This window comes from Nipponia nippon, unplaced genomic scaffold (assembly GCF_047370975.1).
Source record: "Nipponia nippon isolate SJK-2023a ecotype South Korea unplaced genomic scaffold, ASM4737097v1 scaffold_1, whole genome shotgun sequence".
NCBI classification, from domain to species: Eukaryota; Metazoa; Chordata; class Aves; order Pelecaniformes; family Threskiornithidae; genus Nipponia; species Nipponia nippon.
The window spans coordinates 32,111,989-32,136,448 of record NW_028262290.1 but is presented as its reverse complement, the minus strand read 5'-3'; the positions used below and the strand labels follow the sequence as shown (position 1 = coordinate 32,136,448).

The window sequence follows — 24,460 nt, the reverse complement described above, 5'->3', positions numbered from 1 at the left end:
TCTGTTCACAGCATAGCAGGAGCAGACATAACCCAAGTTTCTCAAACGCAGCCGTACAAGCTGGCAAGGTAAGCCACAAGAAACTTCCAGGTAAAGAAAACTCGTTCCAGCTCCCTCAAATCCCACAACTGTCACATCCCGCTCTCAGTTAGTCAGCACTTTACAGTACCTGAATGCTGGCCAGGAGGTAATCTACCTAAAAGAGGAACCTCTGTGCTTGGCATATAGGTTTTAAAAAATGCTGCTACATTTGCAATCAAACCAAAAATGTTTTTAAGTTATTTATTAACACTGGGAAAGAACTCCATCCACACAAAGATTATAGTGTCCTAAGAAATATTACACTACGAAAATTACAAGTGAAAATTGCACTAAATAAGTATTTTTGTTCTCAAACAACTGCAACTTCAGTAAAATCATCTTCTAAATGTTAACTTATGTGGGAAGATAGAGCGAGAAATATTTCCCATCAATAATTACACTAAAAATAATTCTGATTTTTTTAAACGTGTGATTTCAAAACATCCAGTGTTACACATTATTTTAAACTGAGGTTGCCAAGATATTGCATAAGCACGACAAATACGCATCCTTTATAAAGAATACTCATGTAGTTTTCAGAACAGAACTGTAATACATTCCTTTAAAAATCTCACTTTTGTGTTTTAGTTTTTAATCTCTCCCCTAAAACATAGATAAGGCAACTCTTTATATCACCTATTCAAATAGTTTTTATTTTCTTCTCTTTATGAATATTGATATTTTATTTTAAAAAATAGTGGCAAGAAATTCAAATACACTGACACCGTCCTCAAATTTCTGAATCCTTTCAGGAGATAACCTGTGGCTGACTAAGTAAATTTAAAAATATATAAGTTTCTGGAAGATATAAACATATATAAAAATATATACGTTTCTGGAAGAATAATTTGTGATCTCTTTATTTCAGAAATTAGTTATTATGATGTACTGATACCAACCCAGTCCCTTCCATCTGAACTTTAGAGAAAGCCAGTTACGTTTCTTCTTAATAAATGCCTTCCCTTAAAACACGTTATTCAAGGAACTAGATAGGAAATTCCTCAAACGTGCTACTTTTCCTGCGACATCTAGAAACAAGCAATGCCCTCTGCTGTGCCGGGCGCGGAGGTTCACCTAAACCCGAGCGCAGCATCCCTGCCCAGCTGCCTCGGCGCCCCCCACAGCTGGAAATCTCTGCTTCTGAACAAAGACTGCGTTTCTGCTCGTGTCACTGACCCCTGACACGCACCTGATGGTTTCTACCCTGTTACTATAAAGTAAAAAGGTACCAACAGAGAAGTTTTATTACGCTGTGACACATATTGCAGACCAGTGGCAAAGCTATTACAGTGATAACCCATTTCTACCTAAAAATATATTTGACAAACTGCATCACTCATTTTTGTAAAACATTTTTAGACCATTTATAGTTCACAGTGCAGGAAAATGTACAATTTATTCTTCATTAGTTACTTCATTCTTACATTTTCTTCAAACACTGGTAACCCAGCTAGGACCATACCTCAACAACCACTTCTCTACCTGTATCAACAAAAATCATCACGTCCTTCCTAAAAGGCAAAGTTTCCTATTTTGCTAGTCAGGCAGCTTCAATCTGCAAAGAAAGATAATACCTAAAGCACTTTGTGTATTTCTAAAAGATTTCTTTAAGCAATTCCACAAAGAAGAAAAGGACTTTAAACTTGTCTTTTTTTTTTGTTCAGTTTAGAATGCAAAACTTAGATATTATAAAAATGCAGAAGGAAAAAGCAGTAAGAAATAAGCTGCCTGCTGTAGACAAAGTTAAATATCATGTGGGTTTATCAGAATATTCTGCTTACCAAGTTGCTAACTTTTTAACAATTTTAATCAACATTTAAGTGCCTGTTCTGTAAGTCTCATTATTTGCAAAACAATGACAACAGAACTGTAAACTGAAGGTGAAAAATAAAACACAAACCCCTAAAAAATTACCAACTCAGCAGAGAACACCACCAGGCAACTATGAAGCAAGGTCAGCAGTACACATTCGCTGCTGTGCCCAAAAAACCTTAAAAAGCTACCTAGGAAAAATATCATCATGCTTTTTGAATCATCTTAGATGAACGCATGTCAACATGCCAATTTATCAAGTTTCCTAATGTTTGCCTAAAATAAGCCACTGCCTACCAAATATCATAGCATTCATCCAGTCTCAAAAAAGGGGAAAAACAGCTGACATAGGAAACCACTACAGAAACATCATCAAACCTCTACCCTCCCCAAAAGAAACAGAAACACTAAGGACCCAAATAACACCTCTGTGCTCTTACAAGGTGTAAGCACACCAAAAGCCAGGCAGCGCTTTGTACCTGTCTATTTGCCAGCAGAGATAAGGAACACAAGCTTTCCTCTGGCTGCGGCTCAGGTAAGGGATGAGCAAGACCACGTTCCTCCTGCTTGAAAGAGCAGATCCTGCAGATGCATGGCACCCCAGAAAGGGGCTGCAGCTAGAGCCACTGCACCCTCTCCTGAGGAGGGCGCGTTGCTCCCCTGAGAAGGGTCTTCTCGAAAGGTCTTCTAATGCTTTGAGTTTATGCCAGCAGCATGCAGTACATCCTCCCGTAAGTATTACCCAGCTTTATCCCACATTAGCATCAGGGTTGCTCCCAGCTGTGGAAAGTTTATTTACCAAATAACACACTTCCTAGCAATCAAAAATCAGGTAAAATTGGTGAAAAGGTGATTTCAGGAAAACTACACTGAACCAACAGATTACACTGCAAGTCAGACCCCTTTCATTTTCCTCTTGTTTCAGTATGCCATCTTCCCCTGTTAACTCATTCTCACCAAAACCCACTCCCTCTTCCACACACTCTTAAAAGAGCAAACAGTGAATAATCATCAATCACACTGGGGCTCACCGAGCACTTTGCTAACCAGGCTAAGAACAGCATGAAAGCAGACTCATGACAATCTAACTTCATCTCATTGTTACATTTTTAACGTCACCATGTCACTGCAAAGCAAGCTACTGGTTTTCCTCTTGTTCAAGTGAGAAAGTAATTCAGTAAAGCACAGAGAAATCCAGACTTGTAGTCTGGCTCTTCACTTTACATTCCTAGTTTCATTTATGTATTGTATTATTTACATTTGTATATGTAATTCCATTTGGACATGACGCTGTGAATACTATGTAACATTAGAGTTAGTTCAGAACCTTTAAAGGCTTGATAACAATTTATTTATAGATAGAAACAGAAAAGAATATGTTCCTAGCTTCTTACTTCAACAGAAAGAGGAAAAAAAAACACAAAAAAACCAGCCCCCAAATCCCCGATGTAGCATTCAGTATCTTCTACAGCTAGATCAACTGGATCTCTTCCCAAACTCTTTTGTGGACATCCCCCTTGGACACCACCTCAGCCAGCACCCTGGGTTAGACAGACCTTCGATCCTAGCACAGCCAGCCTTGTCAGTGTGGATATTCAATGGAAGACAGTGTTACAGATTACACAGTCATTTGGGACATCAGGTCCTGGATTCAGTGACTGAGGCATTTCTAGTTCCACACTCCCAGTACTAAACCAGTCCTGCAACATTAATTCACAGCATTAATCTCCATACTCTATTGGGCACAATTCAAGTAATCCCAGCCCCTGATGGGGGGAACTGGGAATTTCCCCAGAACTGGGAAAATTAGAAAAAGAAGAGTAACAAAGACTAAGAGCAGTACGGAATCACTTCCGCCTGAGGAAAAAACAGCGGTCAGGGTTTTTCAGCCTGGAAAAGATACTCTGGGATACATTAGTACATTTAGGTTGGAAAAGGCCTTCAAGATCATCGAGTCCAACCGTTAACCTAGCACTGCCAAGTCCACCACTAAACCATGTCCCCAAGCACCACATCTACACGTCTTTTAAATACCTCTGGGGATGGAGACTCAACCACTTCCCTGGGCAGCCTGTTCCAGTGCCTGACCACCCTTTCAGTGAAGAAACTTTTCCTAATATCCAACCTAAAGTCCCCCTGGCGCAGCTTGAGGCCATTTCCTCTTGTCCTATCACTTGTTACTAGGGAGAAGAGACCGACCCCCACCTCGCTACAACCTCCTTTCAGGTAGTTGTAGAGAGCAATAAGGTCTCCCCTCAGCCTCCTCTTCTCCAGGCTAAACAACCCCAGCTCCCTCAGCCGCTCCTCAAAAGACTTGTGCTCTGGTTTTCCACATTAACATACACTACTCTTTCAACCTCTGTCCTGCTGTTTCTTTTGACACCTTCACACACACGCATTTGCACACGTTTCATTCATACCAGCCTTCATATTTCCCCTACAAGTCCCTAGAGTACTGGCCTAACAGGTCTTTCATCTGCCCTGCTAAAATTGTTTTAATTAAAGATTTTTCCACATCCTCCCTGCCTGCCTGTGAAAGCCAGGATACAGTTTTGCCGACAGAGCTGTACCTTGCCTTCTACACACCCAAAACCACTCATACACTTTCTATATTAGATTTTTGCAGGAGTACGGTAAAAAAAAAAAGAAAACAAAAAGGCACAAGAAGCGCCCACGTTTCCGTAGGACAGTTACTACGCAGGGTGAAGCGGTGCGGAGAGGCAAACACGCGACACGGGCAGCAGGCAGACGGCAGGGCTGTGCGGGGAGCCGGCAACTCAAGCAGGTAAAGCGAAGCCGGCGGGGCTGCACCCCGCCCGCGCCGGCCAAGGGGCAGAGGGAGGCGGCAGCAGGCCCGCGGGGCGGCCAGGCCACAGCCTCCCCCGGACACCGCCCCGGCCCCCCCGCCGCGCCCTCACCTGCCGGGGGCCGGGGGCCGCGGTACCGGTGCCCCGCCGCTCCTCCGTCTGCTGCGGGAGGGTGGCGGCATCCGGCGCTCCCGCCGGCGGGGCACCGCTGCACCGCCTCACCGCCGGCAGCCGCAGCGGCCGAGCGCCCGCCCGGGCGGCGGCCAGGCCCCAGCTCGGCGCCGCCATGACGGTCCGCGTGCAGGGCGGAGCGTGAACGCTGACCCCCGCGCCCCGCGGCGGGCGCAAGCGCCGTGGCCTCGGCTGAGGCGGGGCGGCCGCCATCTTGGCTGAGGGAGGCCGGGCTCCGCGCCGCGGGCGGGAGGCGGCCTCGTCCTGCCGCCCCGGCCGCTCTTCCTGGAGGCGGAGACCCCGTCTCCCGCTGAGGCGAGCCCGGGGCGGCTTGCGGGGCTACGGGGACAGCGCAGGGAGAGCCGCTCCGTCCCGGGCGGTAGCCACCCTGCGCCCGGCGAAGGGGCGAGCAGCCATCCGCAGGGCGGGCTCGGCTGAGGAGCCGGTCGGGCAGGCCGGGAGCGGAGGCGGCGGCAGCCCTGCCTCGGGGAAGAGGAGGGAGGCGCCGGCTGCGGCGTGAGGCCCCGCACGCTGAAAGCGAAGCTTAAATTGCAGCAGCCGCCCCAGGCTCCTTGCACGCGCGGGGCGGGCGCAGGCAGGGGAAGATGCAGCTGCGCAGCTGGGTGTAGCATCTTACAGAGCTTAAAAAAAAGAAATTATCTTCCTTCATAACCCAGCCCACCTCTGGACTAGATGACCCTTCTGTTCATCAGTTAGATAAATAGAAAAAGAACCCATGCAAGAAGGATGGTGCTGCAGAAGGACCTGCCCTAGCTGGTGGTGACCCTACAGAGGTCACCCTCTCGCCGTCATTCAGTTCTCCCTTTCCTTGTTAGGGTGTAGCCGTCAGGCTGAGGGTACAGCTCAACCTGCTTGATCACAGCAGTGTAGAAATCAACCTAGGCGTAGTCTTCTCTAGAAATGCCAAGCTCATCCATGCAGATTTCCTCCAGTACAGTAGTGTATCTCAGCACTACTTTGAAGGACTGTTTCAATTAGAAATAAAAATTTCTTACTTGTATATAATCCTCCATATTCACAGGACAATACGTTCCTCACATACAGGTTTTTATTAAGCTTCTCACATGTAATTAAGCACATATACTACATCTGACATGCTAACAAGGTTGTCAGGAGCCAGCTTTTTTTTTCCTCCAGACATCTGGGGCAGTTGAAGTTTCATGGATTCCACACAAATGTTTCAAAACTTGTTTCCAGTTCTAAGCGCGGTGATAAAACACTTGCCAAAAGTTCTAACCATACCAACACCACGGGTCAGAAACATACAAAATACAAGAAATTTGAGGAGTACATCAGATAAAGCAACATGTAGGAGAAGAGACCTTGTAAGAGAGCTATGCCGCGGTACGACACTGCACCTCTCAAAACAGACTTCTGGGGTCTTAAATGGGAACAGGGGTGCTGCTGGTGCAGGCCTTTAACAAGGAAAAAAAAAATAAGACAGTGTAGCAGATGTTTTCGATGGTTAGCCTACAAGGGAAACAACGTTAGCATTTGAGAGCAGTTCTCTTGATGCCTAAGGAAGAACCACTTTTGTGCACAGGCTTATTCTTACAGTCCCGTGCTTTGTTAGTGTAAATGTGACACCACCATGTGTGAATCGAGAGGAATCTATTCACGACTGATCACAAGTTCAGAAAAGCGTATCTTACCACATTAACATCATGTACAAAACACAAGACTGAAAACGTTAATGTAACTGAACCAAACGAGCACTACTAGGCATCTTGCTTCCATCTGCCATGGTCAGAAGTTTCCCAGGTGGATAATCCACAGACAAATCAGTAAGTTTTCGATGTTACGTATTACCCTATCTGCATCTGTTGCGTGAGGAACACGCTTGTAAGACAGTACGTTCCTACCCATGTGTAATCCTGCTATGAATAACTTGTTCGAAGCCTGTTGAAGCAGAAGTCCTTTCTTTAGCTGCAAGCGATCCTCCTAGTCTGGTGTCTCGTGCAGGCAACACTTAACTGAAATAATCGCAAGGGAGTGAAGTAACAAGCTTCAGTTTGGCAGCAGCAGTAGATTCATAATGATTAAGTTGAGCAGTAGTTACAGATTCAAAAGAAATTATGTATCCACAGTATATGTACAGTATAATTAACTTCTCAGAAGAGTTTTTTTCATTGCTATATTTTAAAGGTTGCCCTCAAATTACAGATAAAGTCCTTTAAATGCTTGAAAGGCATAAAAATTCCCCTTCCCACACAAAACCCCAAACAATGTATTTTAGTTTCAAAAATATTTTGAACCCACGAACAAGCTTGGTATCAGTTAATCTGGTAAAATAACTACGTGCTAAATAAAAGCACATCTGGTGGAAAGAGCGCAGAGAATGTTACAGGTGTGCTTAGTTTTTGCTTGCAGCATCTGGCAGTGGGTAGCAGGACAGAGGCAGGAATCTCAGTGGGTCTCCTCCTGTGTCTGTTCTGCAATCGTTTCTGTGGCACTGGCATTGGCAGCAGAGTTGAGAACTTCTCCGAAGTCTCCCCCGGCGGGTTTGCTTCCTCCAACTTTAGACTAGAACACAGACAGAGCCTCAACATAAAATTGCAGTTATTTGGCATGCCAAACATGGTTAATTGGATAAAACCCAGTACCTCTGCATGAAAATGTTTAATAACTCCTTTCAGCAGAGCAGGTTTTCCAGAACTGGGCTAACCTCCACAATACTCTAAAGACAAGTCTTTAAGTGTCACGCAGAAAACAATCACCAGCAGCAGAGGAACATAGCAGTCTCCCTTTGACTTCGAGACACACAAAGCATGAAGCAGCCCTGATTCCAGGGTGTCTGAAGGTCGACACACCCTCAGTTAAAAATGGATACAGGTATGCAGCCTGTCAAACCATTTAGGCTTTGAAAGATGCAGAGTTAAAACTCGCTTCCGTATTGCTCAAGGAGGAACCTTGAACAGTTTCCAGTTCTGGAGATCTTCAGTGGAGCATAGCAACTACTTTACTGTCTCCAAGCAATGTGTTTGCCTTTTCACTTCCCTCCACCCCTGTGGGATGGCAGGATTGTTAATGCCAGTTAGTTTGCTAGGGAATGCCCAGTTCCCCATGCTATTGCTTGCATGCTTCTCATCCAACCCAGTGTGCCCCCAAGAACAGTTCCAGTAACTGGTTCCAGTTACATGTATTAAGTTATTTTTAAAGTGATTTTTTACCTAGAGAAGCTATTAATGATTGCTTCTGGCACTTGAGGCTTTTGTGAGTAAATTTTAAATTAAGGTACAAAGACCTTGTGTATTTTATGCCAGAAATAAGAGAAACATCCCAAGCTATACTCCTGTGTAAGATACTAGTCCTTAGGAAAGCATGGAAATAAAAGCCTAGCGCATTTTGGATACGTAACACTAGGTATGTCATACTAGCAGTTTCTGCAGGTTAGCTAGCTGTTAGTCCTTCTAGTTAAAAGCATCCTCCTGTAGGAGGTGCAGGAAGCCTATTTTTTATTCTCAAATCATTAGGCAAAGAAACCATTTCCACAGTACTTAAAAAGATGTCCATCTAAGCACCTTCAACAGTTTACCAATAACTAAAAAACAGGCTACCCAAAGTCCACTTAGTCTTTTCTCCACATCCACAGCTCCGCAATCACCAAGGTGTTTTAGTAATACTTACCTTTAAGTTTTCAACTTTTTCCTCAAAGGATTTGAAAGTAGGAGAATTTCTAGGAAAATTAAAAAAAAAAAGGAACCACAGAATTAAAAACATATCTGGTTAGTCTATAAATATCAGAAAACAAGCAGGCAGTTGCTTTTTCCAATGTCAACATGAGTTTTGTTTGTTTGGGACCCTTTCCGTGTTTTAAGGGTAGCCTAAAAATAGTTTAGGTCTGGATCTCCCCATCTACTACAAAACTAAAATTCAAACACACTCAAGTTGCAGCTCATTTGTATCTTTGGCAACTAAGCATTGCCAGGCTCAGCAACAGGATCTTTCATCACACATGGAAGGGAGAACTAGCAAGTGTTTTAGGTTTAGCTTATTATTCCCAGTGATTTCAAACAGGTTTCTGGCTTAAAGGATTTGTTCAGAAAAGCTTAGTCATCACTTCTGGTTAGCCTAGTAAATTATTGCTGAAGAAAGCTCGTCATCAGAATTTTTTCACTTGCTATAGGAAAACTAGTTTAATTTAATAGGGTATGTGTTCAATTAACAAAACACAGTTCGCAGTGCCATTTTCTGCTAACATATTAATTTAAGGGAGACTCCCCCTTGCCTCTTAAGTGCTGGAGACAGCTGTGATTACAAATGGTAAGTTCTCCATATGAAGAGCAGGACAGCTTGGGATTTTCAATGCTGAGGGCCAGTGCATTATTTATTAGGGTCAGAAGAGTGGCTTAATGCTTCAAGTAGCTGTCACTGCCATTTGCAAATTTGCGCAATAGCTTGTACACCTTTTCTGCCTTTATGCAGGATGGAAAATGCTTGCCTTCAGTGGACCAGGACTAAGGATTCATAGCAGACTGAAAAATAATTATTATATAAAGATGAAAGACAGGATGGTTTTTTCAAAAGAGGTCTTAAGCCTCCCTTCCCCCTTTGCTTAGTATTTGTGTAGGTCGCCCACACTTAGCAGCACTCTTTCATCTGGGAAAGCACACGGTGACATATATATTTCAAACCAGACTCTCTCAGGAGATGGAGACACACAGTGCCAAGCAAGGGGAGAGAAAAGGCAAGCACTCCAAGTCAGCAAGAGACTTTTTGTGAAACCACAGTAATTTTTGCTCACTTTCATTGTTCTGAAACAGATGCCAAGCTATTGCCTTTTAAACTTGGGATCATTTAGTAGCATTACATTTCTAACAGACAAGGAAAAGTTGTTACAGTTCTCCAAACAGCAGGAAAGTGCACTTGGTCACATTCCAGATGTGCAATAACCACCACCATTAAGCAGAATAAAATAAATTTTATCCTACGTGTTAGTACAGGAAATCCATTACAAAAATGGGTGGGTTTTTTTGTTTTGTTTTAAATCTCTGTTAGTTGACTTAAGTTCAGTTTGACTTGATTCCACACATGAAAACAAATAAACCCAACAGCTGGATTACGCATACTTTACCTCATAATAGGCATGCTAATTGAGTGTTGTATGGAGCGTATACTAAATGCCAGCATTAAGAAAAAAGAAAGCAAGAAGTTAGTTTAAGTGATAGACTGAGAAGAAATTGGCTTAGAGAGCTGACTTCTGGATACAATGGTTTTGCTTTCATAAATTGCTTAGCCATGCACACACACACGCAACAGAGCAAAAGCCGCCACAACTTTTTTCCTTCTTAGAAAAGATTCAAGTGCCATGCTTGTTAGTGCAAATTCTGCTTAGCTGCAACAGTCTGTCTACTCGTTAAGTTTCTCAAGCAATGAGAGACATGCTTCATTTACAGTTTCATCAATATCAAGTAGAAAGTGAACACTCAAGAGTCTTATCAATCAACCAATCTTCCTACTGAAAGAATTATTCCTACATTCAAAAGGCTTCCGTTTCAATTCGGTGTAAGATTTCCATACTCAACAATACAAATTATCTACTCATCAATATAGATTATCTAGCAAGAACAGTCACATCAATCTATATTCAAGGTCAGGTTTATGCTGGGGGCAGGGAGAAAGTCCTAGTCTCAACCCTGTTCTGAAATTCATGGAGGATTTCTGTAACCTGCCGGTGTTGCTATACAGTTACCATTTGTTTAGTGACAACGCACACCTACTCCTAGGAGATTAGGGAGCTCCCAAATAACCTCAAGACCATCTGGAATCTAATATAGTTCCATATTCTAGAAAAATCCCTGTTTACTCCTGATACAATTTACTTTTATATGATAAATGTTTCTTGTCAAATACCATAATAGTAAGTTAGAATAACTGATGATCACAGTTTTTCATAACTGCATTTGGAATGTCAAATTTTGACTGGGCTTTATGATGCCTTTCAAGAGAATACTTTCCAGGCAACTGCAGGGTAGGGCAGGCGGAGGGAGGAGGCGGGGGACACCTCTCACATTCGATGCACCTCCAAAACTCCAATTAGTATTTCAGCACAAAGGAAGATACATTCACAGAAGGAAAAAGGCTCTGTGTTCATTGCAGAAGGAGTTTTAAGAGATTCTTTCGGGAGGCTCATCAGTAGAATACAGTGACAGAAAAAACTACACATGTAAAAAGTTCCCTTAAGGTTGGGATCCCTTAAGGCAGATGCACAACTGAAGGTTGTTTTGTAGGTACAGTGTACTGGCAATCAGATCTGCGAAGGGCAGATGCTGCCCTAACACACGTCAGTAACATGTGGCCATATTCCATCCCTTTCCCCAACCCCATTTCTGCTGTGTTTCATCTTCACGGATGGTTTGGCTTCCACAAGCTTGTCCAGAGCGCATAGAAGCGGATTGTCTTCTGGAGTGTAATTTATATCCCTCGCTCTGTGATGTGGATTACTACAAGTTCTGGTCTTGCTATATGCCAAGTTCTAGTACAGAACTAGGCTGATGCTAACTGGTTCTCTTTGTCCAGTCGTGCTCAGCCACCTCCCCTCACGCTGCAGAATTGCTTCCCTGCAAGAAGTTTAAGGCTAAAGAGGGTGAAAGTTACCTTCTTTTCCCCATATATATTTACAATCTGTAGGCCCGCTCACACTGAAAAGCAGTAACCTATGGTGCATTGCGGATCTTTTAACAGGTGCCTAGGGAAGTTTAGTTTAATCTCAGAGAGATCATTCAATGGAAGAACTATTTGTAGATTCATGAAGGATTTACTTGCTGTTGTACAATACATGTACGTATATTCAGTATCCATTTTGTAAATTGTCACCATAAGATAGTATATAGTTTTATCACAGAACGATCTGGTTTGCAAGAGAACTGGATTAGATAAATGCATTGATCTTTTTTTAACATCAAATCTCCTGGTCTTCAAGTAGTGCAAAGAAGCACGATTAAGCCTTGTAAAGCTTTACAGAGAAGAGAACCTGTATTTCTTTTCACAAATGACAGAATGCCACATCAAAGCACTCACTCAACTAGGCCATCAAGTTAGGTGGTTTGAAGAAGAGAAGCTTTTTTTTCCACAATGCTCACAATCAAACCCCTACCTTTAAAAAAAAAAAAAAAAAACCAAACGAAAAAGGCACAATAAGTTACTCTCCAGCCTTCCACATATTTTTTATTGCATTAAAAGCTTTCTTATCCTTTACACAATTATTTTTATAGCTACTACATTGCCTCACATTTTGAAAACGCACAAGGAGGTATGCCGGAGTCCCTGCCTGGAAAACACAGGCCTAAGAGTGCATAAACACTAGTTATTTGCTTTTGTTAATAGTTAGGTTTCCAGCTGATATGCTGATAAATGATGATCCATGATCATATCAGATTTCCAAAGCAAGCAAAGAAAGTTATTCTGCAATCTCAGAACAGGGCAAAGATGAGGACTTCTGCTCCCTAATATGGATGCAGTGCAAGAGGAGCTAAGTGCAAAGTCATGATTGCTCAGGAAGTTTGCCCAGGGTTACATCTTGGTACTACTGCTGTTTTGCACGTAATACTGATGTTGCCTACACAAGGATGGCTAGCTCATCAAAAGTTCAAGACATTCTTATAAAGGAGAAAAAAAGGCATTAAGAGAAACCCAAGAAGGAACAGAGTTCATTTTCAGTGTAACAAAAAGCAGAAGAAAAACACAAAAAGGAAGCAATAATGCACTGACTTTGCACTACCAGTCCTCTCTCTTCCTCTCTATTTCAGTACTTTCCAAGTTCACAGCTCCACCAGCTGCCTTACTCCCTTTTGCCACTCCCTCCAAAATCACTTTGCAGTGCAAGCATAAAGACCTGCATGTGATGTTTGCTGCATGGAACACGTGGAAATAGTCCAACACAGAAGAAATCATGCCATTACAGCTGAGACATCCCTAAGCTAAAACAGTACAAGAAAAGCGAAACCATGATGAAGCAGCCACATAGGAGTTTAAGAATAAAAATCCACCTGCATATTCAGTATTTGTTCAAGTAAGTATCAGGCCCATCAACTCTCATTTCCAGGAAGGAACTTGGGCATCTAAAACTTTCTCAAGTTCAGACTTGCGTAGCCTTAAAAGTAGACACCACTTGAGTAGTCACATAACCCTGTGACCTGGTTGAATCCCAGATGAACTCGGTCCTCGTGAAAGCAAAAAACTGAAAGGTTTTTAATCTTCTGTTTAAGTGCAGCTAAGATCTTGAACAGCACTAATTCTTCCCACTTTTTTTTAACCCCAGCTGCTCCTGAATTTATAGCCATACCTTGAATTTCCATTGCCGTGATTCTCCCCAAGATACACACCAACAGTGTGGACTCCTCTGGCCCTGTTACATTCCCTCCCAGTGGCCCAGTTTCTGATAGAGAGTACTCAACACCTACCTAGCCACTAACTTGAGTAATTAGGACACTCTTCTTAAAGGAGGTACTAAATTCCTGAAGCCAGAGCGCGAGCTACAAGTCTGTGCTTGTCCTTGTCAAATGCAATAGTCTCATACTAGCAAGGGAACACCACAGCCTTAAGGAAGAAAGGTGAACCCTGCTAAGTGAGTAGCAAAGCTCTGCATCCAAAAGGTATAGAGACATCTTTCAGGCTCCCTTTGTCTTACTGATGCTCGAGGGGAGGTATTTCAGGCAGGTTGCTGTTCCGATACTTGAGCAAAGGGAGCTCACTTCAGAGTCTGAGTTCTGACAGCGTCCCCTGCTGCCCATCTCCTCCCCAGGCACTGCCCCTGGGGCTATCGCTCAGAGTCGGTATTCCAGGAGCCAGATCTCTGCGTCTTCATAGAGATCCTACTGCTGTCTTTAGCTGCTTAGTGGGAGAGCACAGAAACGATGAAGCCAGACTCAGAGGTATGCATAGACGGGATGAGAGGCAATGGACAGAAGTTGCTACACAGGAATTTTAACTACTGAAAACTTAACACTGCATCTTTGCTCAGACTAGGCAGATAAAAGGCAATGCAGACAAGGTAACTAAAATAGTCAGTGTCTGGAGCTGCTAAAGTAATCAACTCAAAGATAAGGACCTTCATGGACAAACTACGAACAGAGAATGCATAAACTATTTCACATTTAGACTCTAGTGATTTGATTAGAGTCAGAATGCTAAACAGCCATTGTAATAGACACAAAAAAGGGAAAATTTCTACCCTGTCAAGGCACAAACACTGTACAAAGAGAAGGAGGAATTCTGCATGCCATTGACCTCAAAACCACATTCTGTCTCTTTACAAAAAGCTTGCATTTTAACAGATTCCTTTCTTACAAGGAAGAAAGACTGATTTATTATTATGTATTCTTAAGATTTCATGTTCTGGGATAGTTACCAGGTGAACATGAAGAAACATCTTCCCTGACATTAAAAGAGCTTCAGTTTTACATCAACTAACACTGGAGGAAAAAAAAAAAAAAAAAAAAAAGAAATTACCTTTTACAGACAAAGCTTAAAAATTTTAATGGAGACAGTCTGACTACATGCTTAGTTTCAGAAACAATTCTTGCGCCCACCTTACCTAAAGGAATGTGAAAATGCCTGTAGTCTGCACAATGCCAGAGTAAGCATTAAAGAGAGAAAGGAAGTTCTGATAAATCTGAAGAAAAATATGTAACTGTGTAGCTGCACCTCAAAGTGTTTTCTCACTAGACTTCAAAAAGCAAGAAAGAGGTTAATGGCAGCACTTTAAAACACAGGGCTGATTTTATTACGCTGCTTTCCCATGCAGCAATATTCTGTTAGAATGTGTGAATTTTTATTTGTCCAATAATTGAAAAATAAGTTTGATCCACTATTCACAACAAATTACAAGCAGAGATGAATAGTTGTATATATTCCAATAGTAAAAATTATATAATCAAACAAAGAATTGTAAGCTAAGCATATGATTAGATTGACTCCAGGAAGAGTTTTACATGCAGCTCACAGTAGTGCTAAAAATGACCACCAAACTTACCTAATTTACATGAAGGGCTGTGTCATTTGACACAAAGTGAAAATAGGTTGTAAGCCAATACTTAAGAATTAAAAAGTGCCAATAGTCTATTAAAAAGGTAATAAAATCAAGCCACTGCTGTGAGGTAGAATAGCTTACAAAGAAATGAAACACACCTGAAAGGAATCCACACACGAGACAAAAAAAAAAACGACCACAGAAAAGCCAACAACCAAACCAAACCACAAACAGTTAAAGACATCAGTTGTTTAACTGTAGTACTCGGCAAGCTGAGAAAGTCCGAGAACAGAACTGACAATGCTATGTGCACCACACAGAGGCAGGCAGAGATGCTGCCACCTGCAGTCCTACCAGAAAAGTAAGAGTAGCAGGGAAAGTAACAGCATACATTGCTTCTCTTGCATATATAAAACACACACCACGGAACTCTTCTGCATCACTGAGGACACACAAGCAGATTTTGCAGCAAGTCACTCGGCTCTCCTAAAATAGATGCTGAGGGTTCTTGGTAGATTAACTTTTTGAAGTCCGTACGTTAACAGCATAAATTTCTTTCAGTGGTTAACACCATAAATTTATTTCAGTGATCACCTGCTTAAATCAAAAATGCAACTACTTGGGAAATGCTAAAGAAACCTACCTGACGTCTTCAAACTTCTTGGTTATGACTGAACCAACAGATGAAAAAGCAGCAGAAGCCTTCTGACCAGCCTGAGACAGGGTTTCTGATGTTTTCTTGTACCTGTGTTCAAACAAAATTAAGTCTGTAGTTATTTTAATAGAACACATAAGGAACCTTTTAGTGTATGTAAATTTGTAGCAAACCCAGAGGTGTGCTTCAACTTTGGGGTCAAATGGACAAGCTACTTAAGAGATTATTTTGAGCCACTGCAGTCCCTTCTCGCTACAGCCTCTCTGCCACCTCAGACTTCAAATCAGGTTCACCAATGTGCACCTACTACCCCACCCCCAGAACAGATGCTATCTGCTATGGGAGGACTTTAAAAAAAAAAACAATCACCATCCAAAAACAAAAAAAAAACAAGAAAACAACACCACGCACACACACTGAAAAAGAACAGAGGTCTAATTTTTGTGCCAAGCGTCTAAAATTTTGTACCGAATCGTTTTGTCAATAAACATCACCATAAAAAGTTTCAGGTATACCCTTTTATATTCTGTGTAGTCACTAACTGCAGAAGACAGTTCACTCTAGACCTTAAGCTAACAGTTGTGTTTGGCAAGAACATTAACTGTGACTTTGCACTCTTCCTGCAAGAGCTCAGCTTACAGCCATGTTTCAGGCTGGAAAAGAAGGGTATTCTGTTGGACTTGGGACACGTTGGTATCTCAGTAATGGTATCTCAGATCTGTCAGACAAAAAGTGCATTCGAATCACCCATATTACAGTCAATCATTCTTATTTTGCATGAGATGATATGGCTAATAGCGGCCTTTAAAGAAATCAATGATGATTTATCCAGATAAGTTTTAGCGCAACTTAACTTTGTGTTATCTACACTCATTCTCATTTCACAAGAACAGAAGGTTTACACATGACACAAGAACTACATAGTTTTCACCTCAACAGCGGAGACAATCATGAACTGGTACGTACGCTGTGGTTGATGTAACATCTTGCCAGCTTTTGGTAATGTTCTGCCTTAGTTCCTGTAATGAGTTAATTCCCAGCTTTTTCTTGATTTCTGCTAGATGCTTCTCTTTGGCAGCTAGCACTTGTGAGAGCGTCTGGATTTCCTCTTCCACCTATGGCAGCGGAGTTGATGAGAGGTAAGTTAACAAGCAATACAGCCAGCCATTTAACTATGTATTTATTGAAACATCTACTAAACACGAGTAATGGGAGGGCTAACGCGTTCTTAACATTGCCTCACAGTTATTTCTAAATACTAAAAGGGAAATCCAACATAGTCTACAACAAGAGCTAATGAGAAAGTAATCTACCTGCAGCTAGCTCTGTTACTGGAATATGCACAAGGAAGTTGGCAACTAAAGGACTGTATAGTTAGAAATCATTACCTTTAGACAACATTAGCCTACGTAAAGCTTGAAGATTAGTCAAACCTGGGACAATCGCCAAGCCTGTATTCTCCTTCCACGTCAGAAGAGATACCAATGTATGACCAGTAGCAGGAAGCTCAGAGCATGTGTGATCCATACACAAGTTTTGTCTCCTTGCTTGAAAAAAAAGGTTCTTTCGTGGCTTAAGCCAGCAACTGCAGGCTGTATCCAGCCACAGGAGTGCCTTCCCCAGAGCGGGGATGGAAATGGTGGCAGACTGAGCAGTTAAAAAGAAAAAAAACAAAACAAAAAAAACCAAACCACCAAACCAAAAACAAACCACCATACCAAAAACCACCAAAAAACCACAACAACAAAAACACAGCACCTTTTCAGCAACTAGAAAACTGTATTGTTTTTATACTTCCTTCTTTATACAGATGGTCACTTCAGCCTTTCACAGAAGCACGACCAGATCATGATCAGAGATGTCAAAACAGTTTTACAATGCCATTCTGTGGGCTAGATAGATGTGACAGAGGCACTAAGGCCATACGTACAAAGGCGAAGACATATATTCAACCCTACTTCCTCATCCAGCCTGGACCACCCTACTTTAGAGTATCAGGCTGCCCACGCATTTAAGCTCCTTTGAGGAAATACCAATATCTTCAAGGCACCTTTGTTTTGGATACCTGTCCGAAGTCCAGCATGACGTACCCTAGCAGGACCAGATTTCCCTCACCATCTTCAGCTGATTGTTTGACATGAAATAATACTCAGGACTACCAAAACCAAGACTGCATTAAAAGTGCTTATTTCACAGCTAACCTTCATTTGCCAACCTTAGACTTAAGTTAATGTCTTTTATTAGGGTCCTAAAGTCACGTAGAGCTACAAAAGAAAAAAGACTGGTGACTCAATAAAGCTTGACTTTAACAACTTTTGAAATGTACGTATCAAGCTTGAATATTTGACTGTCCTTCGAAGAGTGCCACTTTAACTTGCTCTTAAGAAATTTCTGCTACCTGAACTATGGACAAGAATAGTTACATGGTTAGACATTAGCAAAACAGTGTATACACCCATATTACTATGAAGTATCCTTCATGAAAACAGCTTTAGTTACTCCACACCAGTTGAGACAATACTTGGTTTTGGCTTCCAACCATGTTCTCTTTGACAGCTTATTTACCCCCTTTCTCACTTGAGGAAAAAAGGATTAGGCATTTATGCATCCTGGTTTAAGATCTGTACACTCAGCACTTCTAGTTTAATTCCTCCTAGCTAGAACTGGCTGTTCTTTTCTCCTTGACACTTTCCCTTTCCCTCCCCGCAATACACAGGAGTGCCGTACCCGGCTTTAGACACTCACAGAATAAATATGCAAAGCATTAACTGTACATTCAAAGACAGCATTATCCCAGATTTTCATTCTCAAAACCAGTTTAAGAGCTATTTGCAAGAGATTTACCTTAGCAAGCTCTTTTCTTAGCTCATCCTGTTCTTCTTCTGAGAGCGTTTCTGCCATACCAACTGTAGCAGCAGCATCCTCTCCAACCTCAGGTATAGAGTCACTTCTCAGCAGCCCTTGAGGTGAATAAACCATTAAAAGTCAGACATCTGCCATGTGTCTGCCAGATAGCAGCTAATGTTAATATACAGCCTTTTTGTGCCAGTGCACGAGGAAAACTGATGAGAGGACACCGAAGCCATGCTCCCCGAGTACTACGGCGTACAGGAAACCAGAGGCGTTTTACTGGCTGTTTCATTCTATCAGGTATTAAAGCTCAGTATAATTGCAACTGCTGCTATAATACGAGACTGGAAATACGTTGAGAACAACACATCCCACTACTCTGAGAGAAACCAAGGCACAGAACGCTATGTCCCAAGCAGCGGTTCCTACACCACCTCTGCCCAGGAGCCCATGCGCTCTCTGCTCGCTCTCACTCACGCGGCGCACAAACTCTGGAAGTGCTGGAGGTGCTCAAGAGCAGTGCAGAGGCTCCCTCCCTCACTGCTCTCTGGATCAGATTAAAAAATGCCCATTCTCAGCACACTGGGAGCAGTCGTAGCAACAAGCGAGCTCAGCAACAGCAGAGAAAAGGGTTGCATTGCAAGTACGAACTCTTCCCCCGCACCCTGCTCAACCCCTCTGCCCCTAGTAATTGGGACCACTGTGGCTAGAAAGTCGCAGATATGGAACTAGAAGTAAGGTGATGTTTTCCGCCTGGATGTTAAGACAGATGAGAAGACCGGAGAAGGAGCTTGGGCACAAAAGGCCGTCACTTCAACCAAAGCAGTGGAGTGCTGAGAAGGGACTGATAAGGATGCGCATCCACTCACACTGCTGCCTCTTCCCCTTCCAAATCCAGAAACCAAAACTCAGCCAAACTCCTCTGTATGAATCCCAAACATCCCTATGGTCTTCCTCAACTTCTGCCTTCACAGCTTCAAGGAAAGGAAGAACGATTTTATTTGTATTACTATGATGTGCTCACTTTAAAGATTCATATATTCTTAGTCCTTAGTGCTTGCAGTAAGATCACTTTAAACACCTTCTAATGCAACAAACAGATTTTCCAGCAAAAGATTTCCCATTTTGAATCTTTGTAGCTGATACTTAAACATACCAGTTTGCCAGAATTAAGGAATCCTGTTCTAATTTGCCAAGAGACTAGTTTGCGGAGAGACTGCATGCTGGAATGGTTGTGGATTCCCGGACTAAATCTCTATTCAAGAGATAAAATAGCTTTATAGATAGTAAAAAAGAAATAATAATCTTAAAATAGAAGAAAAAACCAGGAGGATTGTTTCTTTGTAAGGAGAGAGGGTGAGTGTGTACATATGTATATATGTGTGTGTGTATACATATATGTATATAAATATATAATTCAGACAAGTTGAGGACATATTAAGTAATATTCCCTTACTAGTCACTATAGTAATTAACCAGATAAAATTCCATCCTCATTTCAGCAGCTTCTGATGGCACTCCATTCTGCCATTTGGCCTGGGAATCCAAAAACTCATTAATGTGCAATGAGACCGCCACTATGATTTCATTGTGAGGCTGGATATCAAATAGCTACATCACATTCAACTGAAAAGTCAGGGGAAAAAAGATTCTGCAGGTCTGTAATTAGTTGTAGGTATTGTATGAAACATGCTCCTAGCAGCTGTCAAGCCTAAGAAAAGAGGCATTGCTCTTGATCAAGTTACTGAACTCAGGTAAAGCTTGATTCCACAAATTCTTTCCAAAACAGTTATGTTTTCCGCCTGTACTTGTGTCCAGAACACTTGTCCTCTAGAAGTACACTGCTACATGGGCAGAACATTTGTAAATGGCAAGTTAACCACTGAGTACACTGAGAAGGAAGCATACAGAAAGCAACTGAAACCTCATTCTGCATTTATTTATGAAATCTATACCACGTTTTTCCAGAGGTTTACGTCTGGCTTCTACACAAACATAATATAGTTCCTACAGGTTTCCCAATACACTATTTTCTGGCAGAAAAAAAGTTCGAGTTTAATGCCCAAATCAAAGCACAGCACTGCAGCACCAAAAAAAGATTACAGCTCATGTCTCAATCAGATAATTTTTGTTTTATACATCAACAGGTTTCCTTTTCTTAATATCAATCGGTCAAGAATGCCATACTTTTTTGTCAAATTGCTATTTATCCTATTCATTACATATGCCAGTACTGAAGAAAACCTAACAATTTAAACTGCGTTTTCCCCGACACTCTACAACCCCCAGTGCACAGGTCTCCGACTCCCGACCTTCAGGGACTACAGAGCTGGCCATTGCAAAAGCCATTTCAGAAAGTTTGCGAGTACCGAAGACCAGGCAGACTCCAAGAGCATTAGCACATCCAGCTGAAAGTCTGTTCAATCTGGTTATGAAGAGTCATCTGGATTATCTCACCAAAAATAGACCAAGCGAATCCAGCAGTAGGAAAACATGCTGGATTGTCTCCCGCAGCAACAGCTTCTGTTTTGGGAATGTACCTTCTCTTTGGAAAACTAGTGTTTTAAGGGAGTTTGTGCTGCTTGCTGCCTACATGGAACTTAAGACACAAGGCTAAGAAGCAAGGGAATGATCGCTCCTCCCCTTCCCGCTTCTAGATATTTTAGGAAGACAGGAAATCACTGCTCCTCAGAGTGCTCCATCCCTCGCCCTGCACATCCAACCATGCCTTCCTCCCCTCGCCTTCTGCCCCCCTCCCAGTTATTACTTTTTCTTTAGCTCCATTTGAAGTGTGCAAACACCTTCCCATCAGTCTTTATTCTGGCACCTCCCCTCTCATCCCATTCCTGATCACCCCTCTGCTCGCTGTGCTCCCATTCCTCGGTTCACTTCAATACTTGAAGGACACAGGGTTCATCTGTGCTATGGGAAGGCCGTGCAAGGCAGCATGACCAAGAAGCAGTTGTCTACACAGATAGCAACCCACAGACCTCCACAATGGCATGGCTACAACCCAAACACACCCCATAAACTAGGGCTGACAGACAGTAAGATCCTGGCTTTGAGCAAGCTTCGTAAGGAAAGGTGCACAGCCCACCTTAGATATTTTTGTGGGGTTCAGGGCAAGAAACCAGGGAAATAGCAATCAGCCAACAGATGGAAATACTTTGGCTCAGTCTGTTATTAAGAGAGCATTTCTCACTTGGGGTCTTCTCTGTTCACCAGCAGAACTGTTTCATTAGTTCTCTTGCATCTTCAGAGTTGCAAAGGACTTAAAATTCAGTCGTTTGGTACTCTGACTGCTATAACCAAGCTTAGCTGAGTATTTCACATCTCTCAAACTCTTAAACAGAGTAAAAATTCTGTTGAGAAAAAAAATGGGAACTTTATCTAGTATTGCGAAAACTTACCTAGTGTTAAGGTCAGTTTTTAGGTGTCTGTATTTCTAAGATTAACATATCCCAGCAGGTTATTAGATCTACTTAAATGAACCAAATAAAGACATGAACAAGTTAGTTGATTAGGACTCCACGGATCACGGTCAGGGAAACAGCACTCAAATCCCTATTATTCTGCCAGGGTAGGCAAGGCATTAGGGTCATTCAGTTTACACTCAGGTTTTCTGGTTTGCTTTGATTGGTTTCAACCCAAGTTCGTGCTCTGTTTTGACCAGAAGTTCCTACCTCTTTCTGGCCTGAATTCAGAGATTAGCAGTGAACATTAGCAGTTTAAGGAAGTACTGGTCATTTCAGATGAGCAGCCTTTGGGGAGGGGGAGGGTGAGCCTTCACAAAGCTTTATCTTTAGCCGGGCCTGTTCTGTGTCAGACACTCGGAGTGAGCATTTCGGCTATCACTATAGAGTTGGCAAAGCTAAAGAAAAAAGGCGCTTGTTAGACTTCAGGAGAACAAGCTGTTACACGATTGTAAAATCACTCCGATATTTGAGTAATGTACAGTGCTACAGAGGATATTTATTTTGCAATATCTAAGAAGATCAAATTTAAGTGCTTCCCATTTATCTCAGTAGAAAAGCCAAAGTGAGACATATTTCTTCAACTCGGGGAAGAAAGTTCTTGGGCTTCTCCCAAACACTAATCACATATTCATTCAAAGTGAGTGAAAAAGAAAAAAAAGGCCCAGCAAAGGTTGGTGCTTACAGTGATGCATCACCAGCATATACAGAGGACTGCTCCCCCCCATTTACAAGAGGTGGGAGATGCAGTAATTGCAGAAAGCCAACCACCATTCCCCAGAGGCCCAGTGCTCATCGAGTTCACAGAGGGGTTTGTTTTAGTTCACAGAGGTTTCCCCAAGGGATACAGGTTTCTAAAATTTTTAAAGAACGAGGCAATCAAAAAAACCAGTCAAGACCTTTGTAACTTTGATTTGCTTTGTCACACCTGAAGTAGGGCTAAGCTTTCTGTATTTTTAATTACTCTGGAAGATCATGTCTGGCAGCACGGAGTGGAAAGGAAAGGTGGTAAAACCAGACTAGGATGTGTTGGGAGGCACGGCTGTAGGTGTTCTGTACAACAGGCTACCAGCTAGAAACTAGTAGGGTTAAGCACTAGATGGATGCCACTGCAGCACAGCACGCAACAGCTGCTTCCTCGGGGGAGCGCAAGTACAGGTAGTATCGGCAGGTGTAAGATTTACAGCATTTTAAATGGAACAGAGTGGAACAGAGTAAAGGTTTTGGAGGGCATTTTCGTTAATCAGTGATATTTTCAGTACTAAGGCAAGAGCGGATGTGAGACTATCCAGAGCTCTGAAGTCACACTAAGCATGCGATTCCTACCTCCCCCCTCAAAAAGGTAATAATCAAACTAGGCCAATTACTCCAATCTTGCAGAAGTTGCCCTTTTGTTCCTAATTTATTTTGCTCACTTCGTTTTCCCTCAAACCGCCTTACTACTGAATTAAGAAATAACAAATAAGGTAAAGCTGGTAAATGCATAGCACATGAGATATTACCTGCATGACACACCAAAGCCAACAAACTACCGGAATTAACAGCAGGTCAACTTTTACCTTCATTTACACCTGCCTTTCAGCCAAATTTTATAAATTCTTAATTTGAGAAGTTCCTTTTTACAGATATTGATCACTAAGCTTTCCATGTAGAGGTTTTGAAAAAGAAAGGGAAGGAAGTTACCAGACTTTGCCAGTGTAGGTGATCCGGGTGGAGAAAGGTTTATGCTAGGCGACAGGTAAAGATAGTTTCTGTTCACTCCAGCATTGAAATCGAAGGGCGATTTGTAATCCTCATACAGATCCATGCCAGAAAATTCAGAGTGCGCAGCCATCCTCTTCTTCCACCGAAGCATTCATCTTCGCTTTCTGGGGCGACTGGGACAGCAGGATTCAGAAACCCTGCGTTTCTTCACATGACGCTCACTATACCTCCTCATAAAATTCAGCTCTTATGCCTCTGTTAGATTTGATAGAGCTGTCTAACAAGTGACTTCTTAGCCATCTTGTAGCTGCTGCTGTTTACATGGCACAAAGTTAAGTTCCTGTAAATTTATAACTGGGGCTGGACTTAAACAGACCGTTCCTTTAACAAACATTCACAGTGCACTGTTTGTGGCTTCTGGAAGAGCCCTGGTCCTCTGTAGGGCTGCATCAAGAATTTTCAATCAATTAAATAAAAAAAGGTCAGCTGACTGCAGCTACACCAGGATATCCTTAATCTTCTAGGACACAAAAGGATTACTAGCCATAATCTATCCTATACACCATCTGTGTAGGACTTTTTCCTCTGATTAATGGAAAATTCTGCGTGCATAACTATTTCTCCAGCTGCTTCCACCACTGTAATAACCAGCAGCCAGAACCCAGTCACTGCTGCCCAGGTATCACTGTAGAGCGAGCTCAGAATAGGAGAAAGCAGCACTCGTCTCTGAAGGCTATGCTATAAACACCACCTAGGTTTTTTAATGAACGTGCTACTGTGCATTATGATTTTTGCCTGTGAGGCTAAACATATCTATGTTTATGAGGGGGTATGAGGGGGTTTTGTTGTTTTTTGGTTTTTTTTTTTGTTGGGTTTTTTGTTTGTTTGTGAGGGTTTTTTTAAAGATTATTGAAGT

General features: G+C 42.3%; 2 protein-coding genes across 4 annotated transcripts in view; both read right to left on the bottom strand.

Annotated features, from left to right (window-relative positions):
• The window catches only part of MRPS28 (mitochondrial ribosomal protein S28), an 83,397-nt gene extending 78,298 nt beyond the window's left edge, over positions 1 to 5,099 (bottom strand). The window contains exon 1 of the mRNA XM_087751031.1: positions 4,812 to 5,099. Coding sequence (XP_087607157.1) covers positions 4,812 to 5,084 — 273 coding nt within the window. The 5' untranslated portion in view covers positions 5,085 to 5,099. The remainder of the gene's footprint in view (positions 1 to 4,811) is intronic.
• An 818-nt stretch (positions 5,100 to 5,917) lies between these two features.
• The window catches only part of TPD52 (tumor protein D52), a 41,407-nt gene continuing 22,864 nt past the window's right edge, over positions 5,918 to 24,460 (bottom strand). Inside the window, exons 1-8 of one of the 3 annotated variants that reach the window (XM_009471815.2) lie at positions 23,524 to 23,866; positions 18,362 to 18,477; positions 16,484 to 16,632; positions 15,506 to 15,607; positions 14,428 to 14,454; positions 9,967 to 10,008; positions 8,520 to 8,568; positions 5,918 to 7,415 (exon numbers count right to left, since the gene is read on the bottom strand). In XM_009471815.2, coding sequence (XP_009470090.1) covers positions 7,299 to 7,415; positions 8,520 to 8,568; positions 9,967 to 10,008; positions 14,428 to 14,454; positions 15,506 to 15,607; positions 16,484 to 16,632; positions 18,362 to 18,477; positions 23,524 to 23,695 — 774 coding nt within the window. In that variant the 5' untranslated portion in view covers positions 23,696 to 23,866 and the 3' untranslated portion in view covers positions 5,918 to 7,298. Of the gene's footprint in view, positions 7,416 to 8,519; positions 8,569 to 9,966; positions 10,009 to 14,427; positions 14,455 to 15,505; positions 15,608 to 16,483; positions 16,633 to 18,361; positions 18,478 to 23,523; positions 23,867 to 24,460 lie in introns of those variants that run through there. The other 2 variants (XM_087751020.1, XM_009471818.2) reach the window with 2 other exon arrangements.